Below are 13482 nucleotides of genomic sequence, written 5' to 3' on the forward strand. Positions count from 1 at the left end.
GGCAATCTTGTAATGTGTAGGTTCTTCTGATGAACATATCCTAGCATGCTACAGAAGCTACACTCCACAAATAGGGAGAATATTCATCACAGATATGGTCACTGTACACAATAACAGGCAACCTTGTCATGTGTAGGTTCTTCTGATGAACATATCCTAGCTTGCTACAGAAGGTACAATGCAGCCACACCTAGGGAGCAGATTCATTACAGATATGGCCACTGTGCTACTGTTTTTTTGGGTTTTTTTGCATTCCGCCATTGGACTTTTTGTCCTCTTTAAAGTGTAGTTTATTCCCCCCAAAAATTGGGAAATATTTTGAAACTCTGATATTTTTGTCTCCTTGCTAGATATGCTGCTATTTTTTTCTCTGACGTGTACGTCCTCTGCTTTTTAGATCTCGGCATTCTGGCAGAAGTGCTTAGATTTTCCTGAGAGATTGGGTGACTACAGCCCCATCCTATATCCCAATCGGCCATTAATTAGAAGCAGAGCCTGCGAACAATGTGGGCTTATGGAGGAAGGGAAGGTGCAGCCAGTGCTGAGCGCAGATCTGGCAGACGCTTTGTGTCTGAGATCGGAGGTGTCCTCTGGGGGCTGGGAGTGTTACATTTTCTTAGCAGCATGTTCAGTTCAGGAAGTATTTGCTGTTTTTTCTGCACTTGGCACTCGCCCATAATTTTAGAATAAATCTGAAAAGAACACCTCTAACCTTGCTGTGCATTCTTAATAGGTTACATACAGGCCGCTCGTCCGTGTGGGATTCCTGCACGGGAGAGAACACTCTTAGCTGCACATAGACATATATTGGCGCTGCCGTCACACTACAAGAAGACCATACAAGACGTGGCTCTTTCACACATTCCCAAGAAGATGTCATTTCCTGCGCTACTTATTATGCATAATACCTTTTCTGACACTTCCCAGTTAACCCTTCCTAGCCGTGTATTCTGCCATAGAAAACTGCTACTGATCTGAGATGTGTTTATGGCCATAACTTAACTCCCAACATGTCCCACCGTATTGTGGGCAAACCATGGCGGCCTGAAAACAACCTATTGTTTGCTTTCACACTCTGGCGTACACCTTATGATTAGCAGGTGCCCACTTCTGAGATGAGTCTGTTGCCTTTAATAGGGCTGTGGGAAATGTGCACCTACCGGCCCTGAGTGCGAGGTTGACGGCACAGCGTGGGTGATTTCGGGGACGCTATCCACAGAAATGAGCCTGGATTGTAGAACATTGTGATATATGCTGATGATCTCCTCGCCCACCCATGAGATGGGCCCTCAGCTATTTATATGTGACACAACACAAGAATGCATTACTTTTCTTGGGTATCTGGGGCTGTGGGAGTAACACCCATTTTCGATGTGCATTACAATCCAACCGATTATACAGGAAAATCTGCTGATTCCCCCAGTGTACATGTAACACCTGAAGTCACGTGCTGAAGCCTGGCTAAGTTGTTGGGGTTTTTATTTTCGTACTTTGTTCTAGAAGTATTGAACATGTCATTAAAATCTTTTTGTCACTGCAAATCGTTCTTGTTCTGGGAAAAATCTCTGTTGTGTAATCTCTTCTAGAACAACCGAGTTCGGCGCTTTGCCTTTGAGTTGAAGATGCAAGACAAAAGTAGTTATCTCCTCGCCGCAGACAGCGATGCAGAAATGGACGAATGGATCAGCACTCTTAATAAAATATTGCAACTGAACTTTGAAGCTGCTATGCAGGAGAAGAGAAATGGAGAATCTCACGAAGGTCCGCTATATTTGGTGACCGCTGCAATATGGTTGCTTTAGACGACGCTTACCATTACATGTGGCTTTAGCCAGAAGTTAAATCCACTCTTGGCTTTTAGACTCGCCACACACATTCATCTGCTTTTGTACTGTCTTGCACAATGGTTTTATTATTATTATTCGACAATCGTGTTAAACTTCCAATGTACTTAGACTGTTAATTACTGAAAGTGTCGATCCAGACTAGTGCAGCCGACAGTCTAATGTGTATGGGGACCCTAGACAATTTATTGTTGGGGAAGATAAGGATCCAGCATATCTGATTTCCGATCCTTATCTTTTCCCAGATGTAAATCTGGCAGTGGCTTTCTCGCAGTAGGGGTCAGCCGAACAACCACTGTATGTGGGGAGTAGGCTACCAGCCTAATAATCAGCTGAAGTATTGTTTGCCAACAGCCATCTAATGCGTATGGCAGGCTTCATGCAAGATAATGTGTGATTCATAAGTACCCCACCAAATAGCAAGGCTTTTACCCCTTAAGGGTCTGATTCTAGGGGAGGAAACGGCAGCACATTGACACACCCATTGGTACATTGAATGGACTCCATGAAATGCTCTATGACTTCATGCATCTGTTCATACTCTGACATAGATAAAGGAGATTATTTAATCCGTATTACTCTTTCATAAATGTGTTAATAATACAATTTTTTACATTTTAACCTTTCATAAGATTTCTTTATTTATATTTTTAGATGATGAGCAGAGCAAGTTTGACACTTCATCATCAAGTATTGATAGTTACCTCCCAGAGAAGGTGGGTTCTAAACATTTAATAAAGTATCAATCTTATTTCTGAAGGTTCTAAGTTTTTGTTGATTTTTATTTATAAACTGGGCTATAGCATAATTTCTGCCATTGGTTTTGTATTACATTTGTTTTTTAAGGGTCTTAAAATTAGGTAAATGCAACCTCATGAAAAGCAACACATGACAAATGATACCTTATAATAATAATCATTATTTTTATTTGGTGCTAACATATTCCGCAGCACTTTACAGTTTTGCACACATTATTATCACTGTCTCTGATGGGGCTCACAGTCTAAATTCCCTATCAGTATGTTTTTGGAATGTGGGAGGAAACCGAAGAACCCGGAGGAAACTCGCGCAAACACGGGGAGAACATACAAACTCCTTGCAGATGTTGTCCTTGGTGGGATTTGAACCTAGGACCCAATTGCTGCAAGGCTGCAGTTCTATCCACTGAGCCACCGTGCTGCCCCCGCCACCTTGTCATTATTTACCAAAAAGGAGGCCACAAATGCTGTACAACTTTATTGCTTCTACAGCAATTAAGAGGAGGGTTAGTTGAAGTCTGAGGCGGATAATAAAATACACCTGATTAACTATTCATCAGCAACTATAAAAGCAGAAGTTTTGGCAGTTTGCTGGTCTGGAGAATTGTGCATTCTAAGGAGGAATTGTCAATTTATCTATAGTGAGAAAGATTGTGGAAGTGGAAGACATTCAAGTGGCAATCCTCTCGGGATTGAACGTCGCAGCAAATTCTCCCAAAGGTCAGACCATGCAATACTGAGAATTGTGAAAAGCCCAGCATCTACAGCTTAGATTGTAAATGACCCAGGTAGCATGGTAAATGATCAAGTACATAACAGATAAAAAAAAAAAAAAAGAATGAACGAATATGACTTTTTTTAAGCTTGCCAGGAGAAAGTCTCTTCTTCATATAAAGAACACAGCAGCACAATTAAAGTTTGCAAAAATGCATGTGAATAAACCACAAGACTTCTGTAACTTCTGTAATAATGCCTTTTGAACAAACAAGACAAACGTTGAGATGTTTGGTCATAATACCCCGCGCCACGTTTATTGAAAACCAATCACCTCATACCAACTGTCAAGTGCGGTTGGCGGATGGGTGATGACTTGGACCTGTTTTGAAGCCAGAAGACCCAACCATCGTGCAGTCGTTGAGTCCACAATGAACTCCTCAGTATACCAAAGTGCAAAAGTGAGGCCATCTATTAGAAAACTAAAGCTTAACCGAAACGGAGTCATGTAACAAGATAGTGATCCCAAGCGCAGCGACAAATCTACCCCAGAATGGCTAAAAGGTAAAAGAATCAAAGTGTTGCAATAACTCAACCAAAGTCGAGACCTCAACCCAATTGAAATACTGTGTTGGGACTATAAGAGAGCTGTCCATAAAATATTGCCACAAACCTGCATCAACTTAAGCATTGCTGTTAAAAAGAGTAGCCAAAACCCCTCCAAAAGAATGTGAGACACTGATAAGGTCATACAGAAAATGATTACCTAAACTTTTTGTTGCACAAAAAAACACAAACTATTAAATCATGGAATGTACTTAATTTCTCAGACACCGCTTCTGCATTTTGGCCAAGTTTTTCTTAAACAATGAAGGTATATTAATTATCTTGTGTTGCTGTTCATCTGCAGTTGTATTTAACTAAATTTACTTTTTAAGAACTTGATGTGGTTTTTATAACATGTTGTTGCTTATACCATAGAATTCAAAGAGCGTGTACTTAGTTTTCCCCATGACTGTAACTTCCATATAGCAACTATATATAGGGGATTCATGTATTTTATTTATATAGCACCATCATATTCCACTGCACTGTACAAAGATTGTCATCACTCGGCTTGTGATCTAAATTTCAAATTAACCTATCAATGCGTGTTGAGGAATGTATGAGGAATCCAGTGTGTAAAACCTGGGCAGAACCTACAAACTATGCAGACATTGCCATTTGTCATATTCAGAACAATTTTCTTGTATCCTATTTGGGAGTTCTGTGTTAATACAGGGAAGTGCAGAGTTCTGGAACCTCATCTTTTGGTAAAAGCAGAGCAGTTAAAAAGGGCATCTCTTAGGCTACTTTCACACATCAGCTTTTCACTGTCAGGCTCAATCCGGCAAAAAAATTTAAAAAAAACAAAACTGATCCGGCGAATGTTGCTGCCGGATCCTTTTTTTCCCCCATAGATTTGTATTAGTGCCGGATGACATTGCGTTTTGTCCGTTTTTCGCCGGATCCGGAAAATCTGCCGTTTCTGGAAAAAACATCCATAGCAACGTTTTTTGTCTCCAGCGAAAAAGCCGGAAGCGCCGGATCCGGCGCTTCCGGCTGTTTGCTAGAATGGAAGCCTATAGGAGCCGGAAGGTGCCGGATACGGAAAATTACAGATTCCAGCGCCGGATTCGGTTTTTTTAAACTGAGCATGCTCCAAATTTTTTTTTTATCCGATAATCTAGGTATGCTAGCTGGATCCGTCGATAAAACAGATTAGTCGCATCAGTTTTTCACAATCTGCGCCGGATCCGGTTTTTCCAACATTCGCCGGCTTGTGCCGGATGCAAATAACCTGATGTGTGAAAGTAGCCTTAATGTGGAGGTCTGCCTTAATTTCACAGACTTTGTTTTTATCTGAATGGCAACTGTGTAATGCATATTTTCTGTTGTGGTATCGCTTCAGTACTAGAGTGTTTCCTGCTATGATCCAATGAGTAACATGTCTCTTTGTGAAGATTGACATGTCAAGCCAAGATGAGGAGACTTAAAGCCACAATGCTCCTTGGGGAAATTTGCTAATTGTTTCTTTAGAGAGGAAGAGGACTAGAACTGTAGTGCTACCTCTAGGAAGTAGCAATCCTAAAAGTCAGTATGGCCTCTCTAACAAGCCTTGTCACATGACTTGACTTTGAGGATTGCTACTTCCTATAGCTGGCACTAGATTCCTAGTCCTCTTTGTGCTAAGATTTCGCACAGAACACAGCTGATCACTGGGAGTCCCTAGAATGGGACTCTTTGTTGTTAAGGTCCTCATAGTCTAATGAGTATCTTCTCCCTGACTTGCCGATATTGGCAGATCTACCTACAGTCCACAGTGTAGTATCCTCCAGACTCTCCCCCATGCAGATGATTGGGGTTGGACAGTAGAATTGGACACAGTGGATTTCCAATGGTCTATCATCTTGTTCTCCGAGGGATAAGCTGTTGCCAGAGAAGTCTGTCAGTTCATAGAGAACACAAAAGCTTCCCAGTAGAGCTTGCCATTCTGGTGTATGGAGGACTCGGGAGAGAGATTTTGACTAATGTTTGGCCAGCAGCTATCTTGGGGTGCTTTATGGTATAGTCCATTATAACTACATTATAAATTACTTAGAATATATTTCTTGATAATTAATTATGGTAGTAAAACTAGACCATTTTCCAAGTTTTGATCTGAAGTCTTACTAGTATAATCTGTATCATGTGTTAAATGCAATATTACATTCAGTTATGCTTTCCTATATTATATTTGTTATTGTGCTGAAATTGTTTTTCCCGTGAGAGCTCTTACAATGTATAATAAAATAGATTCTAGGTTTTCAGTGATTTTTTTTTCTCTGCTCAGTATTAGAATAAGCCTAGAGAAAATTGGGTTTGTTATGAGATATTTTGTGTCTAGGAAGGAGACCAGTTTCTGATGTAATTGTTTCCAATCTCATTTGCTCCAGAACAGATAGATGTGGTTAATCTAAAGCACTCTTTGTTTAATAGGAGTCTGAAACCTACTGGCCATGTTCTTCTTGCCAGGTTCACACAGCCTGCAGTCCAACTCGGCTTCATTTCGAGCTGTGGCGTATCCTATCCAGTTACAGTGTAGCCATTTATACAGGCCATCCAGTGTTCTCTCCTGACACAGCTATGATATGTCCGGAGATCACTTTAGATGGAATTTCCTATTATTTTTCGCAATGCTTTGCCTTGTTATGGAGCCTGGATCTGCATGGGTAGTGATTCGGTTATTGCCAGAGTGTCTGACTATTGCACTAATGGAATGAGAGATTCAAAGCAGCGCACAAATCTGCAGCACTTGAGTGACGGTATCATTAAGCCAACGTGGATCAGAGTCTCTAGGGAATGTCTCCAGAATCTTGTTAAATGAAAATGAAGAGGGGCTGTTACAAGGAAGGTGCACAATGTGAAGTTGCAGACTATAAGACATACATTATGTAAGGTTTTATTTTGTGGGTCTGTTAAAGGGTTGCCTCTCGGGATTTGCAAAGAAAATGGAAATGCATAAATTCAAGACAAATTGTTACGGTCTCACTGATGGAAAAAAAAATCCCACTGCAGAAATCGGAGATAGACTAGACATTCTACCATTGTCCAAGTATATGAAGCTTTTTAAAGATTTAAACACCTTTCCTTAACAGCCAACCCCATGAGGTCTTCTTAACACACTGCAGATTTGCATTCGTATTTTGGAGCCAAAATTAGTAATGGATCCAAAGGAAAGTGGAATTATCAGTCAATGTGGGAATAAGCCATTTTGGTGGCTGCAGCTGTATTACAATTTTTTTTATTTGTACCCATTTCAGTATTTTTTTAGCTTATTTCATATCTGCTCACTAGTGATCAGCGAATGTACTCAGATAACGCGCTAACCGAGTGTCTTATGTTTGAGTCCCCGCGGCTGCATGTATCTGTGCTGTTAGACAGCTCAGCACATGCAGAGATTGCCTGTTTATTAGGCAAAATTATCTGTTAGGCAATTTCTGAATGTGTTGCAGCTGTCGAACAGCACCGAGACATGAAGGTGCGGGGACTCAAACATATTTGAGCCCGTCGAAGCCGCCCGGATAGCACACATGCATGCTCGGGTAACACCTTATCCGAGCATGTTCGCATATCACTAGTGCTCCCCTCTTTTCCTTTTTGATTTTTTGCTTTGTGAACGGAGTTTAGCGATTTATTTTTGAGTACACAGTCATTTGGTACAATTTTTGCTCTATTTTGCGAAACCTGCGTTTTTTGGTAGTGAAAAATTCAAAACAGATCAAAGCAGAAAAAAGATCATTTTTGATTTTGCACCAAATTCATGAATCGTGTGTGCCATTTTAGCAATGCGAAGCAAAAAACGGCAACTAACAACACAAAACTGATACAGTGACTTAAAACTCCCTGCAAATGATGAATCTTCCACATAGACTTTAAAACCTGGGTTTTTTTTCCCAGGAGGTGGTGGCGGTGTGGACACGAAATATGGCACGTTATTTTTTATCTATTGCAGATGCACTGGAGCAATAAAATGCTGCAATACTGGCCATTAGTGAGGAGCGAACGTGCTCCAATACCGTGTTTGCATCTTGGGTGTGCCCGAATAATATGTTAGCGTCTCCGCAAACTGTATGTTTTGCACCTGTTAGACAGCCACAACACATGCAGAGATTGTCTAACAAACAGGCAGTCACTGCATGTGTTGTGACTGTCTAACAGCTGGAAAACATGCAGCCGCAGGGACTCGAACATATTATTCAGGTACCCCAAGTTGCTAAGATAACACGGTATTGGAGCATGTTCGCTCCTCACTAATGGCCAGTATTGCAGCATTTTGTTGCTCCAGTGCATCTGCAATAGATAAAAAATATTGTGCATTTTTTTGTGTCTGCTCCGCACCTATGCAAATCTATAAGTCTTCATGGTTATAAACTACTTGTTGGTAGTATGATCCATTACTTATGTGTTATCCTGTGCTGGAACTAACACACGATTACACTGTGTGACTACACATAAAATTGGTTTGAGGTCTGTGACTGTGTTCACAAATACAGTATAACTATAGAAGTGCTATAGACACAAGATGGTAGACTTTTTACCAAAGCTGCTTCATTTTATTTTTTTTATAAGATGCATTGGAGGAATAAAAATTGGTTGTAAGATTACATACAGCATTGTGGACATAACTGTATGTCCTCTTGAAGATCCAAATATATGGAATTGGCCCAACCACACCATATGGTGCAGATGCTGGCTGTGTTATACAGCCGATATCTGCATGTAACAACAGTGATCGGAGCTAGTGATGAAGGGGAGCTGGTAGGTTGCCATAGCAGATGGGTTACTACTGAAAGCCTTTGTTTATACCAACTTGATCCTCTATTAAAACCCATCCTGTCGCTAGGATTCATAGCGGTAGCAATTTAACTTTATAGTGCAATACATCATCAATATCACACAATATAGAGGAAGCAAACGATCGCTGGTTCAAGTTCCTTATAGGGGGAATATCAAATAAAATCAAGAGTGAAAATAAAAACATTTGAATCGCCCCTTTTTCCTCATTCAACCCTTTCACCCCGAAGCCTGTTTTCAACTTCCTGACCAGACCATTTTTTTCAATTCTGACCACTGTCACTTTATGAGATCATAACTCTGAAACGCTTCAACGGATCCTGGTGATTCTGAGACTGTTTTCTCGTGACATATTAAACTTTATAATAGCGGTAAAATTTCTTCGATATGAGTTGCGTTTATTTGTGAAAAAAACGGAAATTTGGCGAAAATTTTGCAATTTTTAAACTTTTAGTTTTCATGCCCTTAAATTAGAGAGTCATATCATACAAAATAGTTAATAAATAACATTACCCACACATTTGCTTTACATTAGCACAATTTTGGAAATTTAAATTTTTTTTTGTTAGGAAGTTTAAGGGTTAAAAGTTGACCAGTAATTTCTCATTTTTACAACAAAATTTGCAAAACCATTTTTTTTTAGGGACCACCTCACACTTGAAGTGACTTTAAGGGGCCTATATGACAGAAAATGCCCAAAACTGACACCATTCTAAAAACTGCACCACTTAAGGTACTCAAAAACACATTCAAGAAGTTTATTAACTCTTCAGATGCTTCACAGGAATTTTTGGAATGTTTAAAAAAAATTAAACATTTAACTTTTTTTCACAAAATTTTTACTTCAGATCCAATTTGTTTTATTTTACCAAGGGTAACAGGACAAATTGGACCCCAAAAGTTGTGCAATTTGTCCTGAGTACGCTGATACCCCATATGTGGGGGTAAACCACTGTTTAGTTGCATGGCAGAGCTCGGAAGGGAAGGAGTGCCGTTTGACTTTTCAATGCAAAATTGGCTGGAATTGAGATCAGAACCCATGTCGCGTTTGGAGAGCCCCTGATGTGCCTAAACAGTGGAAACCCCCCACAAGTGACACCATTTTGGAAAGTAGACCCCCCTAAGGAACTAATCTAGATGTGTGCTGAGCACTTTGAACCCCCAAGTGCTTCACAGAAGGTTGTAATGTAGAGCTGTAAAAAAAAATCATATTTTTTTTCACACAAATTATCTTTTCGCCCTAAATTTTTTATTTTCCTAAGGGTAACAGGACAAATTGGACCTCAAAAGTTGTTGATCAATTTGTCCTGAGTACGCTGATACCCCATATATGGGGGTAAAACCACTGTTTCGGCGCATGGCAGAGCTTGGAAGGGAAGGAGTGCCGTTTCAATACAAAATTGGCTGGAATTGAGATCGGAATCCATGTCGCGTTTGGAGAGCCCCTGATGTGCCTAAACAGTGGAACCCCCAACAAGTGACCCCATTTTGGAAAGAAGACCCCCTAAGGAACTTATCTAGATGTGTGGTGAGCACTTTCAACCCCCAATTGTTTTGCTAAAGTTTATAATGCAGAGCCGTGAAAATAAAAAAATAAATTTTTTTCCACGAAAATTATATTTTAGTCCCCAAATTTTTATTTTCACAAGGGTAACAGGAGAAATTGGACTCCAGAAGTTGTTGTCCAATTTGTCCTGAGTTCGGTGATACCTCATATGTGGTGGGGAACCACTGTTTGGGCGCACAGCAGAGCTCGGAAGGGAAGGAGCACCATTTTACTTTTTCAAACCAGAATTGGCTGGAATTGAGATCGGACGCCATGTCACGTTTGGAGAGCCCCTGGTGTGCCAAAACAGTGGAAACCCCCCCAATTGTAACTAAAACCCTCACCCTAACGCACCCCTAAGCCTAATCCCAACCATAACCCTAACCACACCCCTAACCTGAACACACCCCTAACCCGAACACACCCCTAACCCTAATCCAAACCATAACCCTGACCACACTCCTAACCCCAACACACCCCTAACCCTAATACCATTCCTATTCTCAACCATAACCCTAACCACACCCCTAACCCTGACACACCCCTAATCCAACCCTAACCCCAACCGTAAACCTAATCCAAACCCTAAGTTTAGCTCCAACGCTAAGTTTAGCCCCAACCCTAGCCCTAACTTTAGCCCCAACCCTAACCCTAATGGGAAAATGGAAATAAATAAATTTTTTCAATTTTATTATTTTTCCCTAACTAAGGGAGTGATAAAGGGGGGTTTGATTTACTGTTTATAGCGGGTTTCTATAGCGGGTTTTTGTTTGGCAGCTGTCACACGCTAAGAGACGCTTTTTATTGCAAAAAATAGTTTTTTGCATCACCACATTTTGAGAGCTGTAATTTATCCATATTTTGGCCCACAGAGTCATGTGAGGTCTTTTTGTTGTGGGACGAGTTGATGTTTTTATTGGTACCATTTTCGGGCACATGACATTTTTTGATCACTTTTTAGTCTGATTTTTGGGAGACAGAATGAACGAAAACCAGCTATTCATGAACTTCTTTTAGGGGGGGCGTTTATACCGTTCCACGTTTGGTAAAATTGATAAAGCAGCTTTATTCTTTGGGCTAGTACGATTATAGCGATACCTCATTTATATCATTTTTTTATGTTTTGGCGCTTTAACACAAAACTATTTTATATAAAGAATAATTGTTTTTGCATCGCTTTGTTTTGAGAGCTATAACTTTTATTTTTCTGCTGATGACGCTGTATGGCGGCTTTTTTTGCAGGGCAAGATGACGTTTTCAGCGATACCATGTTTATTTATATCTGTCTTTTTGATCACATTTTATTGCTCTTTTTGTTCGGCAGCATGATGCTAAAGCATTGTTTTTTGCATCATTTTTTATTAATTTTTTTTGCGGTGTTCACTGAAGGGGTTAACCAGTGGGAGAGTTTTATAGAGCGGGTCGTTACGGATGCGGTGATTTTTTTTTATTTACATAAATAAATAGATTTATTGGAAAATATTTATTTTTTTCTTTATTTGGGGATTTTTTTTTTAAACATTTTATTTTATTTTTTTTACTTTATAACATTGTCCCAGGGTGGGACATCACTATGTTACATCAGAACGCTCATCTGAGATTTTGCATAGCACTGTGTCGATCTGCCAGGCAGTGCAGGAGGCTTTCCGGCGCCTGCTCTCAGCAGGGGCCGGCAAGCCACCTCAGCGAAGGACCCGGAAGGAGCCCCGCGGCCATTTTGGATCCGGAGACTCCTTCCAGAACACCGGAACAACGCGATCGCATTGCGTTGTTCCGGTGGGAGAGCGCAGGGAGCCTCCGTCCCTGCGCGATGCCCCTCTATGTCGCTGTCACTACTGACAGCGGCATCAGAGGGGTTAAATGCCCACTAGCGCCGATTGTGGGCATTGCTGCGGAGTGTCAGTTGTCACATACAGCTGACACCCGCACGCGATCGCCACGGTGCTCACCGTGAGACAGCGCAATCGTGCCACCGTACTAGTACTGCGGTTTGCGGGAACTCAGTTCCCGCAGAGCAGTACTAGTACGGCGCATGTCGGGAAGGGGTTAAAAAAAAAAGAAGAAATTAAAATAAGCCTGGAGACTTCTGCAAAAGTCCTGACGTATCAAAATATAAAATAAATCCATGCATTAAATTCCATAAAGAAGTGTCCCCCAACCTTTGTTATTTTGAGGCTATGTGCACACGTTCAGGAATGTTTGCAGAATTTTCCTGAGCAAATCCGGACTTCTTTCGCAGGAAATCCACTCGCGTTTTTATTGCATTTTTTTTGCAGATTTTTTGCGTTTCCCAATACAATAATATAGCGGCAAATCCACAGATTTTCCTCAAAATTAATTAAAAATGCTGCGTTTTATTCCGCGATGCGTTTTATTGCGGGGAAAAATGCAGCATGGGCACAAAAATTGCGTAATGCATTAAAATGATGGGATGCTTAATGTAAGCATTTTTGCAGCGGAAAACCGCCGAAAAAATGCAAAAAAAAAAACCAGGAAAAATCCTGAACGTGGGCTCATAGCCTGAAAGCCACTTTCAGCTCTGAGAGTAGGTTGTTGCTCACAACCAGTTCTGTACTGCCTGAGTAGGGACATCCTGCTCCCACCTCCCCTCCCCCAACAGTAGTGACACCCAGAACCTCTATTATCGGTAAGATGACAGTCAAAGCTTCCCCACAGAAGTCACACTGAGGCTATATACATTCATCTAGAGGTTGCTACCTTACCTACCTTCAATAATCTTCTATAGCACTCTCCCACCACACTATGACCTCCATCTTCCAGTACCTCCTCTGACTGGCAGTGTTGTCCTATCTCCAGGGTACCATATGTAATACATCTCTCCACCTTCAATGCCACTACATGTGCATGCAGATCTGCTTTTCACCATCTTGAGACCTGCTTTTGAGAACTACGGTAATTGCTTTAGCTGATTCCAATGCTCTAACCTGGCAGAAAGCCATGAGCCTCACATCATGGTCCAATGAGCCACTTGTAGGAACCCATTCCGTAAAGCAATATAAAATAAGATGACAGAACTTCGATTTTTAAGTCACGAGTCTTCTGCCAAAAAATGTCATAAAAATTGATCAAAACTTTGTATGTACACCGAAATACTACCAGTAAAAACTACAGCACTTCTTGCAAAAAACAAACCCTCATACAGCTTGATTGACTTAAGGTCTCAGGAAATACAGACCCAAATAAAATTATCATTTTTATTTACAAATCTCAGAATTTTTTTCTT

General features: G+C 40.8%; 1 protein-coding gene across 11 annotated transcripts in view; it reads left to right on the plus strand.

The window, feature by feature from the left end:
* DOCK9 (dedicator of cytokinesis 9) overlaps positions 1 to 13482 on the plus strand; it is a 350201-nt gene that overhangs the window by 183613 nt on the left and 153106 nt on the right. For all 11 annotated transcript variants that reach the window (XM_069757992.1, XM_069757993.1, XM_069757997.1 and 8 more), the window contains exons 8-9: positions 1587 to 1761; positions 2499 to 2560. In XM_069757992.1, the coding sequence (XP_069614093.1) occupies positions 1587 to 1761; positions 2499 to 2560 (237 nt within the window). The remainder of the gene's footprint in view (positions 1 to 1586; positions 1762 to 2498; positions 2561 to 13482) is intronic.

This window comes from Ranitomeya imitator, chromosome 3, assembly GCF_032444005.1.
Source record: "Ranitomeya imitator isolate aRanImi1 chromosome 3, aRanImi1.pri, whole genome shotgun sequence".
Lineage (NCBI taxonomy): Eukaryota > Metazoa > Chordata > Amphibia > Anura > Dendrobatidae > Ranitomeya > Ranitomeya imitator.